At 31.3% G+C, this 18,060-nt stretch overlaps 1 protein-coding gene across 1 annotated transcript; it reads right to left on the bottom strand.

Annotated features, from left to right (window-relative positions):
* Window positions 1-16,079: 16,079 nt before the first annotated feature.
* Window positions 16,080-17,313, bottom strand: LOC111427028 (pancreatic triacylglycerol lipase-like). The gene is made up of 3 exons (XM_023061974.2): window positions 17,000-17,313; window positions 16,554-16,945; window positions 16,080-16,490 (listed from the first exon to the last, which is right to left on the bottom strand). Exons 1-3 carry the CDS (start codon window positions 17,113-17,115, stop codon window positions 16,096-16,098), a joined length of 903 nt encoding a protein of 300 aa, XP_022917742.2. The 5' UTR covers window positions 17,116-17,313; the 3' UTR covers window positions 16,080-16,095.
* Between the last annotated feature and the right edge of the window lie 747 nt (window positions 17,314-18,060).

Below are 18,060 nucleotides of genomic sequence, written 5' to 3'. Positions count from 1 at the left end.
TGTTTGATCTATGGCGTATCCTAGCGTCAAAATTTGGTCTCGGTGTGCTCAGGAATACTTTAGTAAGGTTGCTTAAAATTGTGAGATCGGTATTGGGATACACAAGCTTCGTTTGTAATACTTCTCACAGATATTGATCAATTACAGCCAGCAAATGCAATGTTATAGGATGCTCCTGTATCAGAACTACTCCTCGGACTGCTCCGAGGAGCAGTTGTTGGAGAGATGACGACCAAAAGACGATTTTAACCAAATTAAAAAAAATTTCAAACAGAGGACTTGATGCTGTTCAATGGCATTTTGAATGTTGGTGTATGGATTTCAAGTCATAGATGTTTAGACGTTCTTAGCAATAAATTGATGATATTTACAAGATATCTTTTCTGGTTAAACGCATGTTTGGAGGTTTGTATTGTTGTACTTAAATGTCCTTAGTTAAAAAACTTTTCATTTAATATCAGCAGTGTACCAAAAGTACTTTAACGTGGTGTTTACTATGTGTTAAGAATAGCGTTTACATAATAGCTAGTTTGATACCAAACGTAACATAGGAAAACCATGGATAATGGATCAATACTGAAAAAAAGCATTTTTCGAAGCTGTGGTAGTATTCGTAGAGAACAAAAATAAAATAGACCATATCTGCCATTAATTTATTTTATTTATTTAATTTAATCCAATTTTAAGTTTTGTTGATTATTTTTTCTTGTTGTTCGGGAAGGCGGGTGCATATAATTTAGATTAATAGATTACAAAAATGTAAAATTAAAATTTATACCTGAATGAATTATAATTATTACATATTAAATATAAATACAGTTATCCTGTAAATAATTATTTAATTACAATCTAAATATTCCAAAAATCATACCGATAAGGGTACGTACATAGTTAAAAATTCCAAAAACGAAATATCTAATGTATAAAGCAAAATTTTTAACAATTCGTCCTTTTGACATAATAGTGTAAATAATTATTCTGGGAATAAAAATTAAAATACGTAATATAACTCTAGGAATAAACAAAACCGCTCTTACAAAAACACTAAATACTGATGTTGCTGTTCCAAGCATTTTTCTCGAATTTAATTCTTGGTTGCTTCCATTGGACCCAAGATATAATAATTCCCGTCCGTCAGGTAACGCGGCATCAAGAGATTCTACAACAAAAACACAATACATTTTTGGACAAATAATTTAAATTTTTAATCTTACGACTTGTGGTGAAAACACAAGATGCGGCAATTAAGAAAATTGTGAATGTAAAAATTAATTTTACGTTCATTTTGAAGAAGTTACAATGTCTGTTTCATTTTTCCAATTTTATTGAAATCTTATATAGCAAATTTTTATCAAAAAAGTAAATACATTTTAAAATGTAGATAACAAAATGCCAATAAAATTTAAATGTTTGGTATTTATTTGAAATTTCTATGGATTTGTTATCTTTTTCTAGAAATAACTATACTCGTAAAAATAAAACTGGGAAAGATAATTAACTCAACAATAAATGTTTAATAGTTTTGTAATAAAACGCGAATTTTATTCTAAAAGTTTTCATTTCGTGCAAACTGGTAACTATTAAAAACTTCAAAATGACGCGTGGTGAGATGTCGAAAAAGTTCGAACGAAAATTTATTATCGCTTTGTGATTTACACCTTCAAGCACTTGGAGAAAAATTTTCATAAAACTTTTTCCTCTAGAAGAACTTTTAAGTTTAAGAGTGCCCTCGTTTGCGGTTCGGTAATCACAGTCGCGAGTACTAGAAAAATCCAAATTGTGCTAAAGAAGGAAACTTTTATGATCCATCAGGAAAAACCTTTTATTACAGTTTTCCTCTTTATTCAACTTAATTATGGTAATTTCCTTATTGCAGTTAATCATTGCAAATAAATTCCGGTATATTTACAATGATCCAATGTATTTTATGGCTCCAAACCCCTACGATATTTTTGGTGCCGACCCTAAACGCGATATTTATTGCTGGCTTAAGAGATTTAAAGGCAATTGAAACGGTTTATTGCTTGTAGATAAAGCAATTTTTATTTATACGGGAAGTAGCAAAAAATGTTCAAAAATATCCAGTCTGCATTGTAATGCAATATCGCTGCATAAAACCGTAATTCATCGTACAAAAAATTAGTTGCTAGCTGAGCAGTAGTTCCGGTTCTTCTTTGAACCACGATAAGTCAATTACGCCTACCCTGTGGCATTCTATACGCCCACACTTACAGCAGTACACATTATTGAATTAGTATCGTCCATAAGCAGTCAAATTTTCGTTTTTATGATCCAAGGTAAGGACTGTATTAATTGCCATATTGATTTTATTTTAGATTTCGCAATATTTCGTGCATGGACACCGCCGCAAAGTCATTTGCGTGGCCTACAGGGAATACTTTTTTGGGAATTTCTAAAGCTTCCTCATTCCAGAGCTTTGAGCCGGGGATGGATTTTTGCATGATACCGCATGCCATCTTTTTGGTTCTTGCACATAGGTCTTGAGGCAACTCATTTGCGAAACAACTGCTGATAATTCATAGTAGATAGTCGGAAATTAAAAATTTTTCTAAATTTTTCAACAGTCTATAGAGTAATAATTTATTTGTTGCGCTTTATTAAAACAAGCGGGACTCAGAAATTGACTACTGTATCTTCCATATGTATCAGAACGTGTTTTCTTTTGAACAGATGTTGTATAAGTTTAGAAAGGTATAGCAGTTATGGCAGACTTGAGTGCCATAAGACTTCTTCATAAACTGGTTTGAAGTGTCACTTCACTCATGCATTGCAAAATATTTTGGAGTCGTAGCTTAGACCAAAACTCCACAAGCACTTTGCCTCTTATCCGTAAGACTGCTTAGGTTTTTGTCTTCTTGGTCGCAGATTTCCATTTTAACTTTTTTACGTCATGCCCAGCTATAATGGACTTAAGTTGTCGCCTAATTAATTATTTGTGTACTAAAACCATCATTGTCTGTGGATACCAAAAGCATATCTTTGTTGCTAAGATCTAAGACAATAGAAGTATCGAAAAGTTCAAATTGGAGGTTGTATATTAGTTCAACCGTGGCTATAATCTCAAGTTCTGTAAAATCACAATTAACTTGATAATAATAATAATCCCCATTTTACCACCACCAAATTCCCTCAAACTTTATTTTTGCGCTTAGTTTATATGAAAATTCAAAGATGATGCGACATCACTATTGATTTTCTTTAAAATTCTATTCCATAAATAATTATGTAATTACGGTTACAAATTTAGTTGAGTGGATAATGTATAACCACCATGGAGGTTTTAATAGTTAACTAAGTGTGTACAAGAAATTGTGCATGTACCCTCATAACGGCATCTTTCCTAAGTTAATGGATTCTATAAATTATAATAAACGAAATAAATATACATTATTAGTAGTAAGTTATTATTTTATCTCCTCACCAATTACTTTTAGAAACGTTATATATGAATCACCAATTCCATTTTAATTTTTTTTTGTTATAATTTGTTTTTTATTTTAATTCTAACACAAACTAAAGCAGGAAATCGTGTTTTCCAATAAATCGGGAACAGTTATTTTAAATTAATGCCGGTCGTATTCGTTTTTCGTTTGGCAATAACCATTGTGTGGAAAATATATGGTTATTTTTATTCGATTGGTGTTGCTTGGGTTGAATATTTCACACAAAAACGTAATAAATTATTGGAATGGCCATTCCCCAGGAGGCTGTTCACCCTTAAAAATTGGGTCATGGGCGACGGGGTGATGACAAGATTTATGTTTGCTAGGCCATTGGCACATCGATTTTCATTTTACAGCACTTTAGTTTAACCCGAATTCGTTCGTCAACGTAATTGGCAAATTTCCTCCTTATTGACCAAACTCATCATGAATGCTGTTTTTTCTTTCAGTTAATTTTGTGGGAGTTATTTCGAATAAAATTACAATTTCTTTGTAAGATGAGTTTTCTTTTCAGAGTTAGAGTAATTTCTTGATTTCTTTTTGCCCTTTTTGCACTCAATGAAGGGCGCATGTCTTGTCTAGTTGTTGTAGGGGCGACTCGCGACGTGTTCTAACAGACGACGTTATCGGTCGTCGACTTTGGACCGCGAAAGCTGCGACAATTTTTTAGTTTCCGACGTAATATCGACAACAGCTTTATACACGTGTTGCTTCTATCAACATCCAATTTAATATTTTATCCATTTATGGTCCAACATTGTGTTTGCAGTGATCTTTTTAATTACAAACATTCTTATATTCTTAAAATAACGAATTTAAATTAGTTTCTATTTTGAAAACAACTAGATCTTCATTAAAAGGTAAGAATTTCTTATGTTAATGAGTAAGAAGTATGTTTAAGAACCAAAAATCGCGCTTACATACACATAAAATGTTAGTTTTCTTTGTATATACACCTTTTTTTCGTATCTACACATTCACTACGAAAAGCGCCTGGAAAACTTCACGTGGTGAATTGGAAATGAAATATTATTTCATGCATTCAATTTTCGTTGGTGGATGAATATTGCATTTCGCGGCGTTCTCGCGAAGGCGCTTCAATGCAAATAGCTTCCTGTTGGAATATTTATGGATCATTTATCTCCTTCAGAAGAATCGTTTCAGAGGTATGGTGGCAGTAACCGTATTACATTTCGTTTGAGAAATAAACAGTAGTAAATGTATTATTTTAAAATGACTACTAAAATAAATAATTTTTGTAAATATTAAAATCTCCGACCTACTTTTTGTTTATGACTTTTCCTCATTATATAGGTCATTGATATGCGAAAAATGTATGAATAACTTTGACAGATACCAGAATAAAAATTAATTGGATATGGGAGGTGTTACATAAAATTAAAAATTCATTAAAACTTTTAAACTTTTATGTACAATTTACATACCTAGTATTTTCAACAAAGTTTAGTTCGTATTTCCCATTTTAAACGAAATCCAATAAAAAGCTTTAGTTACTAATGTTGAAATGTAGAAGCTTTCAACATACGTAAAATTGCAACATATATCTCTTAAAAGTAAGATTTTATCTTCAAACATAAAGTTTATCATAAAAATACCCATTCGGAGATTTACCAGCCCATTTTCGTTATGTTTCATATTACGCCCTTTTCAATGACAGATAAAAAACGTGAAACCCTTTCAGCTGTTTAGCTGAAAATATATATAGGTTGTAACGTTACCATGTCCAAGTATATTTTCCACTTGAGGGTATTGTGCCTGTTTCTCTCTACGGGTCGCTCTAGAAGTTCTTTAATAAAAAAAATATCTGAGGTGTATAGGCGGGATTCAATGTTTTGTTTACAACACAATGACTTGGTTTTTTGAATAGGGTTCCATTTCTGTGCGCCTTCCATTGTCGACGGCTGACGCGAAAAACTTCAAGTCCCTTGGAAAAGGGCAAGCAACTTTTGTCCGCACCGAGATCCACGTCTGATACACATTGAGATGTCGACAAACTTTTCCCTTTTCGGTTTTACGGTTACTCGAGAGTGATTTTTATGGTGTCGATCTAGTTGCTGTCTAAGTTTCGTTGAGATCTTATTCTTGCTCGATTTATTTAGGTCAGAGATAACGCTAAGTCGTAAGTTTTAAATGGTTAAATTCTTAAGTTAATAATTCGCTGTAACTGTTTTAAATTTTCTAAAAGTTTCGAGTAAATTGCATTTTGTCTTTTATTCAACTCCACTGAAAGTAAGTTTTGAACTTAAGGTAGAATAATGACAATATTACGAGTGAACTCAGAAATGTTATAACTGTCCATGACACAATATTACTAAAGGAGCAAGTTGTAGCCGGAACACATTAATCATTTAGATAGAACTTGTTAATAGTTTCTATGAAGAGAACCTTTCTTAATAACACCTTTGAAATTGTAATTGCTAACTACTTAATCTTACTTAAGAACAAAAAGAATAGATTGATATTGTTAAATGATACATATATTTACTATGATATTTTATTTAGAATGTTTTGCGTCTTTTGATTAACCTTATTATAAATGTTAATACTTTTTGCATAAATAATGAAATCTTCAAAATCTTGATTGATCGTTTAAGATGTATTGAAACAAGTTTTGGCTTCACTTCAAAAAAAGTGTGTTAGGACAAAATTTACACTGTAGTTCTTAGATTTAGGTAACTTGCTATGTACGGTGTTTTCATGCACAGAGAGTTTAAGAAAATCTTGTGGTATATCTGTACAGAACATGTCCAAACTTCTGCAATCGATAGAATTTCTTCAAATATTTCCAAAACGGATTTAGAATTTAAACCTTTATTAATGTTTATAAAATTACTATAAAAATATAAAATATTTTTCAATTTTTAATTTGAAATGAAATGCTTTACATTACTATTACGTGTTCATTAATATGTCATCTAAAGACCGGATTCACCAACATTAATCAAAGCTGTGGTTGTACACCGTATAACTAATGAGAGACCGCAATTGTATTGTTTTCCGGCTTTCAGGCATATTACCACATTTGGCACATTTACTAACCATACTAATGGATCGTAACAGCGAATGCGCATACTTAACGTTGATGTTAAAAATCGTTACGACTTGATATCAAACCTGTGACTACGGGTTTGCTTTAATTTCATTTATATGGACGTTGTTGTTAGCATTAAACGAGAACAAAGCTCTCTGTAAGAAAACTTTTCCTAAGGAAATCTCGAAATGAAATGGCACGTAATTTAATTAAAAAGGAAGTTGCACCGAGGCTAGTCGTCCATTGTACTGATTACTGTAATAAAAACTACAACACAACCTACCTTCCGGCTAAAGTGGAATCCTGAAATCTTCCATTCTGCTACAGTTTCAAAACGTACTCTAATGGTACTATTTATATTTTAATTGGAGTTTGTTATGAAATCTTGCGATATATGTTTGTTAGTCATTTTTTATAAAGATTTTTATTACAAATTTTATTTACCAGCAAACATCTTAGTTGTTTGAACTGTTTTCGTAACGCTATTGCATCTTCCCCATTTACCTCGTTTAACTTAAAACGTTATTCTCTTGTGTACACGGCATAATTACGTTAAACGTTTAATTAAATGGGTCAAGTAATGCAGGGGCGACAACTAGTTGATTACTGGACTGGTGGTGAATGTAACTATTTTGATGCAGTAATTTCGTTATGGTTAAGGAAATCGTGTATATCTAGGGAATTTCTATACATGTTATTTTACTTGTTGCTATGTTATCGTGTTGATACGCAACAATGTGAATTGGTTACTGAGAAAGTAGCACAAGTTGAATAAATGTAGAGTGTAGTAGCTTTTAACTTAACACTTTGAGTTCATAAAGAAAAGATGTCTTGAGCCAATAAGGATTTAAACCTCTACACTTTACGAGCAAAAAGGTCCGGTTGACGACTATAATGCTCAGATCCGTATCGTAAAGTTGGGTGGCCTGCTTTAGTAATATACGAAAGTGCTTTTAATCTTTTATTTTGATATTACGTATCATGTTTGATTATTAATGAAAAAAAAAACGGATTTTTTTATCCGACATAGGTTTTTTTTTTGTTTCCGGAGAATTCGCGATTGGATGCAATATATGCGCTTCGCAATTTTTCGTTTGATTACTTTGTATGCGTTTTTCGTAGCCATTTTATGAAGTATCTCCTGGGATTTATTAAAGCTTCATATCGAAATTGAAATTATTGCCCGATTTAACTTCTTTGATTTTATCTTTTTGATAGCAAATATGGCGAGAATTGCAATTTACTACTAATTCCGGTGACAGTACACAACCAATCATCAACTACAATAATCTCTTGAGCATTGTTCCTGGGTTTGAATTGATGTAGGTGTGTATATGTGTTGTTTGATGACCCACCGAGACTATGTCACTAAATCGTAGATAATTACATTGAGTAAATATGTTCTAGTGGTTAAATTACTACATTTAATCAATATAATGTGTAGGAAACTTCTGTACATAATGAGATATTACGGGTAGAATTCCTGGAGGGCAAAATCAAATTGAAACAGTGATTGATAATATGTCAAAATGCTCAATAATACATCATAACTCTTATTCTTTCAGTCTTGTGCAATTGAATATCTGTCGTTAACGACAAGATTGATACTGCAGATTGCCTCTTTTTTAACAGCTATGCATAAAGAGTATGAATCATCGCGTTATGAACGCAGGACTTGACTTGAAGTGTCTACGGAGATATCCATTCAAAAAGAAGATTTATACTCTTTTGAATTATTATGATTTATCAGTAGTAATTTAAGAGTTACAAACTATTTACATAATTATAAACCTCCTGAATTCAAGACATTTCTAACCATGTGGTAGTTATTGCAACTAGATTAATAACTGAATTAAACTCAAACGGTGTTGCGGTGCCGTCTTATAAACTTTACTAATCACCATCTTGATGCTGAAATTCCTCATTTATAATTGCTTATAAGCAAAAGCGTTTGCATAAGGATTTAGTTTAGTAAATTACATCGCTATTGAGAGTATCCTATTATTATAATAATAAGTCACTAAAAATTGTATTAATTTATGCATTATATGTAGATGTTATAGGCTCAATTGATACAAATCCCCGCCTTTCCTGAAAGCACTAAAATGTAAATCCTGCCCCATTTCAGTTAAAGTTTCAACGCAAAACACTGTAACCGTTAAACGAGTCCTGCAACTTAGTTAAAACTTCTCAAGTTTTATTGAATATCGGATTGCCGAAGACGTACAAAGATACTTCTTATCTAACAATTTCCTTTTCCCACAATATGCGTTGAAATGATGAAAACAATTTTTACGATTCAAAAACTTAATAATAAATTGTTCAAATAAAGGGTGACATTTGCCGGCGGTGAAACAAACAAAACAGTATGAATGCTAATTTCAGCTGACTTTGTGAGTGCTCAATTAAATATTCATGAGTAAAGAAACAGTTTCGATTGCTGACATCAAAATTCAGTTCACAAATAAACACAATTTCTGGCTTCTTGGTAGACCAAGAATACGAACACTCCGAGATCCAGTGACTATGTGGAGGATTTGATGGATTGAATTCGTAGTGTTTGGGTTATATCAAGCGAAGAGTCGAATCATCGTGTTATGTACGCGAAAATAAGCATGGAAAATTCAATCACTCACGCCACAGATTTATGCCCCGTTGAATCTTAATATTATATTGACAGTAAAATAAATCTATTTTAGATAAAAATATCTCCAACCTCCTCCGAAAATACATTACTTCTCCGAATAAAAAATTAAATATTTATTTAACAAAGTATAAAACTGTTATTATGAAAGAATACAGAGTGAGGGAGAACTTAAAAAAAGGTGAATGTGAAATAAGGCTTTCTCTTTGAAGTACGTGTGAAGCTTAACGTTAAAGGTTGAATCAACTTTGGAATTGCCATTGGTCGTTTAAAGTTTAATTAAGAGTTTACGTTATAAAGAAACTTTTGGCTGTTTACCTTTCCAAACAATGATTTTTTTAAGTGAAATTTTCTAAAATAAAAATTTTAATTATATGAAATTTGTGTTTTCTCTTTAGTTGCTTATTTTATTAGAAAATTTACGTATGTCCAAATTTGAAGGAAAACCACGTTGATAGTACAAGATATTTGTCCATTTTATCAAGACTCAGGTGGCTTGTTAGTAGGAGCTTTACGTAATGCTCTCATTATTTTCAACGATACCTTGGAGCCCACACATGACATAACATTAAGAATACACGTCTCTAGGACGACGTAGGTATTGAAAACCATACACTAAAAGATCCACAATTAAATTTTCAATCCTTTCATTCGCGTTTTTACAAACTATTTTATATAACTTTTATGTTCTTCCAGCAGATTTGAATTTAACCAGTGGGCTGCAAATAGATTTTTAATAATTCGAATTTTTATTCCAAAACAACGAGTTCAATAAAATTGAAATAAAAGTTTGTTAAGCAAAGCAATATGTTTCCAACAATCTGAAGTGGATCATGTACAAATTGTTAATATTACAAAAAAAATTTACTGAAAAGTTGATATTGTGTTAGTTTGATTGTTTTGTACGGTTGATCATTTTTAATAATTTTTTATTTTGGTATTTTATAACGAAACAGGAGAAAAATATGCCACACTGGGGATAACCACTTGCTGGTTTTAAGCTTACTCTTCATAAAGCACATTGGACACAATTTTTTTTGTTACACATATTGCCGATTAAACATACTATAATGAATTACATATAACTTAATTTGTAATCTTGCTGTGTATTTATTAAAATGATTTTATATATTTAATTATAACAACAGTTCCATTATTAGATATCGAATATCAGTTTAGAATGTCAAAGAATCAGGTTTCGCGTTTTTTGTTCAAACGACAAATGAAAATGAATAATTCACTGGATGGCAGCTTTCAAATTAAAGCTTCTAATTTGAAATGTAAATTCATGCCACTTTTTACGGCTACGAGTGATTTTATGATGAGAGAATTTTACGCATTACAACGAGAAATATTGTTCTTGCTTAAAAAAAAGGATTAACAAAAATTTAACTGGTTGGTTGAAAAATAAATCATCAGGTTGTAAATGATTTCGACAGAATGTTTTAAGCCGCCAAGAATTGCTTGCTCACGTACAAATATCGACCACTAGGTGTTATAGGATAATCTCGAGAGTGAACCGCTTATATTCATTATTTTGAATGGGTCCAATCTCATTTCTGAAATTTTTGTGTGCCATATTTTTGAAGTTGTTGGTGCAATTTTCGTATTTACATTTATAAAAGCCATTTTGTTAATGAGAAACGAATGTTAATTCACGTTGTTCGGTTATATTAGATTATAAATTTTTGAAGTGTTTTTCTTTCAAACTATGAAAGCAACGTGTTCTGTATAAAACAGGTAACAGCTGCGTTGTACTACTTAATACTCATATTTTTTCTGATAGCAATTTTTAAAATACTATTTTGTGTTTGTTTACTAAACTTTACGAGAAGCTTGTGAAAAATACTCGCTACAAATAAATTTTTCCGGATATATAACCGAAATCACATTTCTTTGCGACACATTGTAAGGATATTCAACGATCGTCCCCTTTGCCATAGCAAAATATATGACTATCGATATAGACACATTCTGATAGAGTTTTCCTGTAAACGCAATTCAAGCGAATTGTAACTTGTTTCTATTTACATGATTTCATGATTTCATAAACGTGTTTTATGTACGGGGTGTATCAATACGTCGCTACAGTTCCTATTTCATTAAATGAAATACTGCCAATTTTCCAATTTTATTCCCAAGCTTATGACCCGACACTTTGTCAAATTGCCAATCCAATTTAACAGTAATCTGAGCGCTCACAAACCATGTAGGAGTTTGAATTAGGAATACATGAGTTAGCAATTCTTAATACATTATAGTTTACATAATTACTGTTTGTAACGATTATTAAAATTATCTGTATCTTAAATGGTCCTATTAAATAAATTAACCTAACTTAATTAACCGTTTATGTGACGATCCTTTGTTTCGCCGACTATCTCTGTGTGGTATTGTTGAAAACAAAACCCGCTGAATTCGTGGCAAACAAAGAGATTCATTAATGTTTTCAGTAGAGTGCAATTTCAACACTATTGATTTTTAATCATGCTGTCTGTTCATTTACAACTCTTTTTTGTAAATATTATATCATGCGAAGAGAAACTTTTTACTGCTAATTACTAAAATGTTAGTTTATATAGTTTTTGTTGTAAACATTCTAGAAAGTTATATCGTAAACGTAACAGTATCATAAAAGAAATCTTGTCTACGTCAAACCGCATTATTAGTAACAAGAGACCTTAAAAGCTTATCATAGTATTATAATAGTTTGACTTAATAATAACTGACGGGAATAATCTAACTAATTTCGAATTGTATTTGATTTGTTGTCGGAAGCAAATTGCGGGTTTAGAACATTAAAATTGAATGGCTGCCTGTGACGTGACGATATGCCACTGAAATTAATTGCTACAAGAAGAGAATTAATATAAAGCTAATTATTGTATTTCCATAATTCAAATATCAAAATTCAATACTGATATAAATTTAAATTAATTCCATTTAAAATTTACGATTTATGATCATTATTTATTCTACGAGGTAATTAACTTTTGAAATTAAAGTAATATATCTTAAGAATGTACTGGGGATTCTTCGGTAATTTGATATCTTACGTGGTCTGGATAGTAACCGTAAACATTAAGCAGTTTATGGGGTGGTTAATTTTAAAAGATATGGTCCTTGACTGAAAATTTGTTGGCCATTTAAGGAAAGAATAAAGAAATAAGGATTGACTTTTTAAATTAAACCAACAACTTTTTCTTTTAAAATGAAAAATTTATTCATTAAAACCTATTTGATATTAATAATAATTATTATCACTTCACTATGAAATAAAATTTTTATGCTCAATATTTTTCAATTTAAATTAAAAAATAAAATATGTGTGCATCAATTGGGCAGTTGTTTTTTTAGTGCCCATAAAGTTCTCGAAACTTGGAACTTCGTCTCGAAACTTCGATTTGTTTTCTTAGATATCAAACGACTTTTATGGTTCCAATCGCGTGTACTATAAATAATTTAAGGAGAGAGGTTGCAGTTGGACATTCAACCTTCTTTCTTAAGTTTTCATTACTTTCCTTAAACCGATTTAACACTTAAAACTTAAGTATCCATCGAAATAAGCAATAACGTGATTAGTTTCTAGGTCACCTCATCAAATTAACCACGGTTCAATTTCAGGATTTAATGACATAACTCGGAACAAGTATTGTTCTGGTCCCACTATTCAAACTCATCATAACTTGATGTAGTGGATATCTCATTCTAAATAACTTAAACCTTTGGTCATTGAACTTCATGAGATAAATTAATGTAAGAAATTTTTCGTTTGTACGATGAATTGCTTAAACGAAAGTTAATTTACATCTGTTTAATGAGGAGATTAATGAGCAAAATAAGAAAATAACTTTGGTTTAAACATTAGAAGACGGATTATGTGGTATTTGTAGGTGTAAGTAAATATACTGGGCCTTGCATAATAAGTCCACCATTGAGAACTTGGAAATGGTAACAGATACAGATTTGGTTGTGTTATTCTTATATTGAATTATTGTTAGTAAAAAATATTCGAATTTAATTTAGCGCTTATTTTTTTAAACCTCCGCTATATTTGACAATAAATGATGTTATAGCGAATATATTCGAATTTAACTCAACGCGCGAATCAACACAGGGCGATAGCGACAGCCCTGTAAGTTGAATTTGCGCAAGTGTGGGTCCAATTTTAAATATAAATACATAAATATTATGTTCGATTTGGGATCAGACACGAAAGAAAACAATAAAATAGCAAAAAGATGTTAAATAAAATGTTATGTAATATGAGTTTAAACAGTATCGTATACAAAATCGTTAAAACAAAATAAAGAAAAGGAAACGCTGTTAGATAAAGAGAAATAGAAAGTAAACACTATCAAAAGATGTTATTTAAAAAAATATATTTAAACAAAAATGTACCACACAAAAGTGTTGATATAAAGTTGTGCTTAAATACTGTCGGTACTAATATTTCGTTGCTTCATTAGGTTGGACGTTTCAAAACATTAGCTAGTTCGGAACATTCCAGAGTAACAATTTTTCACATTTGTGGCTATATGCTTCGAATCGCTGTTGTGCGGGAAATTCCAGTTTCTTTTGAAGCCAGCACGACGTACACCTGGTAGTAAACTATCGCGAAAAATGTCGATATATTTCCTGTGAACAAGCACCTTCAATAAACGTGATCTAATGTCGATATATTTTCTGTGATCAATTATACCTTCAATAAACGTGATATATTGTCGATATACTTACAACCTTCACATTTAATTATTGTTTGGCGGCTTTAAAACCTGAAAAGGTTTTCTCTGTACGTTTTTTAGGTATCTTCTTCCAGAACAGATCAGCTTAATCTACGTTGAATATTATTTGGCTGAAATACAATCCAACTCACCTTCTTCTATCATTGTCTTTAAATTCTCTGGATAATGCTTTGGATAGCTGATTCTGGTAGATTAAACCACTTTGCTAATTGACAAATTTTAGGTTTTGGAGCTTTTGTAATAAATAATATTAAATTCACACTTCAAGGCTAATAATTGTCTTTTCTTGTTTGATGCAAATGACATCAATGACAAGACATTGTTCCAAAATCCACCCAGCTCCAACACGTCCGAATCTCTCATTAGCCGAACACTGAGAGTAGACTGAGTGAATTACGAGTTGCGTCTACATAGACGAGAGTTTTAAATTTAGTATGAGACGATTGAAAGATTTTTATATTGCTTTCCGTTTCAGCTTATTTCTATTTCCTTCTTCATCTGCCAACAAACTACTAATGGTAATAAATTTATCTTCATTACTCATGTTAGCTACTAGTGCACGTCAAAATGAACATCAACCTATACAGCGATTAGAAATGAGGTGAATATGCGTATTGATCTTTCGAAAATCCATGTACTCCATAAGTAGTGGATGCTGCCTATTAAATAATTGCAATTCATTCGACACATTAAGTATTCATCATAACTGAGTAATTTACACCATTCTCTTTGTTCTCCTCGTTCTCTCTTTTAAACTCGACTTTTTAAGCATTAAAAGGTTTTGGAATGTTTAAAAATGTTTTTCTTTTTCCGTTTAGAAATCCCTCTCCATACTGAGGGGAAGATGTGAGACAATTCACCTTCTGTTACCTTGAAATGTGAGAACATAAAAACTTATTTCAGGTTAGAGAACAAAAGAAGATGTGGGCGAAATGGGGAGAAGTAATTTTGGGTTACCCTAGCGAGTTATAAATTAATTAATCACTTCTTCTGTAGGTCTATATTTGCCTGTACGTTCAGATAACTTAATCCTAAATCCTGAAAGCGTATAGTATTCTCCTGAAAGTCTGAAATTTCCAATCATGGTTCAATTAATTTTTTGTTTAACGAAAATAAATTAATTCTCGTCATTGGAGAACTGAAAATTGAAATTTGTGAAACGGTTTCAAGTTTAAAATTTCTCCTTAGTTAAATTTAATTTGAAATTAAAATTTTTATTCGCGTGGTTACATAATTATTCACCTACTAGAACTTTTAACCAGTTTCCAGTAACGAATATGTAAAAATTCTGACAGGATCCATCCGTTAAAAGTAAATCATGCATGATGAATATGTGAATATTAAAAAAGTCAATCTTTTTGTAGTGCTTTCTAATTTTTAACAACATTTTTTTATGAACAAAATAAATTTGATATCTTTAACTTATTTAATGTAATCGACAAAAAGGAATAAATCATAGCAAATGATAGTTGGTTTAACTTTCACGCTAATTCTACTGATAATGGCGTTTCGACAGCAATTAGTACACGCAACTTCAAAACTTTTGATTGTTGGAACTGTAATTACGACCACAAACTTTCCCAGTTACTATATGTTTCTTGAATGTTTCCTTTGGAATAATTAATGATCATTAATGTGCGGGGTAATACAAATAAATTTATTCAGCAACATTGTAGACGAGGTTATAGATAACCTAAATTTTGTGGGACTAATTCTTTAGTTAAACAATTAATTTGATAAAAACAACCTTGAACACGTTCATGAAAATATGATAGTCGTAAATATTCTAAACTGGGGAAGTCTTGAAAAAAATTCCATTTATCTTTGGTATATTGTTCATTTTCAGTGTTCTTTGTCCTTTATTTCGCTAAAAACACCGCGTGCATTTTGTAGTTTTATTGCCGAGTACACTCGGCGATACGCACAAACGATGATGTAGAATTGTGAATTCGGGGATACGTAAAAATGAACACGACCCCAAAAATAAAAATAAATTTACCAACTGGAAATGCTTTCTAGTGTTTCAGATATACTACAAAACCATTAGAACAGAAACTCATTATCGCAAACGATCGCAAACGTAATAGAAATGTTATTACCTAAGCCACATACTCATATTATCAGATTTAAACACAAACATTCCTTAGTTTAACGTTCATTAAAACTACATAAAATTGGTTTTTAATTTATTTAATTCAAATAATCTGATTCATTTTGAGTACACAAGTAATAATTACCCTTTGCAGAATAATTGGTTGCTATACCCATATATTGTACGTCATTATTTTCGCATTTTCTGTACTTAAAATCGGTGTAAGAATCACAACGATGGGCCGGATATCTTTGAGTATCATTAATACTTCTTGACATGTACCGAACAGCTTCATAATGACTACAAATTATACTCCCCAATCCGCTACAACTTGGTTGATTTTTACCGATACCACCATTGGGCCAAAAATCAACCGTACCAAGTGATTGTTTTGCACCAAAAATACCCTTACAAGTGTGAATGACGTCTACAAATTCGGCTACATTAGAATTAAGACCATCTGTGATTAACATGGTTAATGCAGGATCTAAACCTGTAACAAAATTAGTGTTCGCTAAAAATATTAATATTTTTACTAAAATAAGTTGAAACTAACCTGAAACTCTCCCAACCGTTCCGTTTTTAGCATGTGACGCAGCATATCCCATTACATGACCACCCAAACTATGTCCTAACAAATGAATTTTGGTTCCATTATATTTACTATCAAACAAAAAATTTAAGAACTTCGCCACATAACCCCCAACTTCATTGATTTTCGATTGAGGTAGTGAGAAGATATCATTAGCGATATTCTTGTAATCAATGATTATGACGTTTAAGTCGTAGTGTTTTAGAAACGCATCTCTTAAAGCAATGCAAGAGAATCCACTTCCATTGTTTAAAAAACCGTGGGTGATTATTTTTGTGTCTTTGTTGAAATCAAATCCAGACGAGGTAAGATTTTTTACATCGAAACCAAGGTTACGCCAATCATATTTATTGTTACTAAAATACATAAAAAATAGAAAGGTATCGATGTATATATTAAAAAAAACTTACACTGTAAATAAGCGAAACGTTACGTCTTCAGTTAGATTACTCGTTGTCGCTGTATTAATTTGTAGTAAAAAGGTTAGGTTTAATAACCAAATTAAACTTAATGTTAAACGTTTCATGATTACACATGAACTAAAAACAATATCACTTATATATGTTTATTATGTTGTAACTTTCCGTTAATTTACCCAATACATTAGAATAAAAGGAATTTCACGAAACAATGGCAAAAATGTGCAATGTTTTTTCATGGTTAATATTTATGTTATGTTTTGAAAATATCTAAAGTATTACTGTTGTGATAATCGTCTACTACGTTGCATGATTTTATTTACAAAATTAACTTTGACCTTCAACGAATGCCATAGGAAATAAGTGCTTTAAGTTTTTCTGTCTGTAATTAATAATTCTTGTCTGCAATCTATTATTTTGAAAATTAAAGTGATTAATAAAAAAAATTATGTTGAGGAATAGTGTAAGATTTTACGCGTTTTTAAAAAATTATTGAAGGCAAAAATATGAGAAACTTGTGTGAGAATTTTTTCATTCGAATTTTACAGAAATGAATTACTAGGGTTTATCACTTACTATGTATGGCTAATTTATTCTTGTGATCAAATGCAAATAATAATTGTCTTTATAATACTGCTAGGTATTACAAACAATTATGATTCCAAAACCGAGAGACCCAACTAATGTGACGTTATGTCGGTCCATTAGCTTTCAGCGTTTGTTTTCCAAGGTATTGGAGAGGGTTCTGTGGAGTAGACTGAGGATACTCTATGCAAGAAGAAGCTAATTCCAGATTACCAGTTCAGTTTTAGAGCTCAACAGGCAATGCGGAACTGTTCATAGGATCGTAGTAACTGCTACCTTTTTGGAAGTTTCTTAGGTCATTGATAAGGTCTGATCACAAATATGAAAATGTGGTTATCATACAATATGTCTATTGTTCCTACTCCCTACTCCCAATTAGATTTGAAGTCCGCAAGGAAGTGTATTTGGACCTACCCTGTACCTACTGTACAGCTCGCACCATCCTGTTATTAATTCTGGCTACCCAC

The sequence above is a fragment of the Onthophagus taurus genome, chromosome 2 (assembly GCF_036711975.1).
Source record: "Onthophagus taurus isolate NC chromosome 2, IU_Otau_3.0, whole genome shotgun sequence".
Classification (NCBI taxonomy): domain Eukaryota; kingdom Metazoa; phylum Arthropoda; class Insecta; order Coleoptera; family Scarabaeidae; genus Onthophagus; species Onthophagus taurus.
This window is presented reverse-complemented; position numbering and strand designations above follow the sequence as displayed.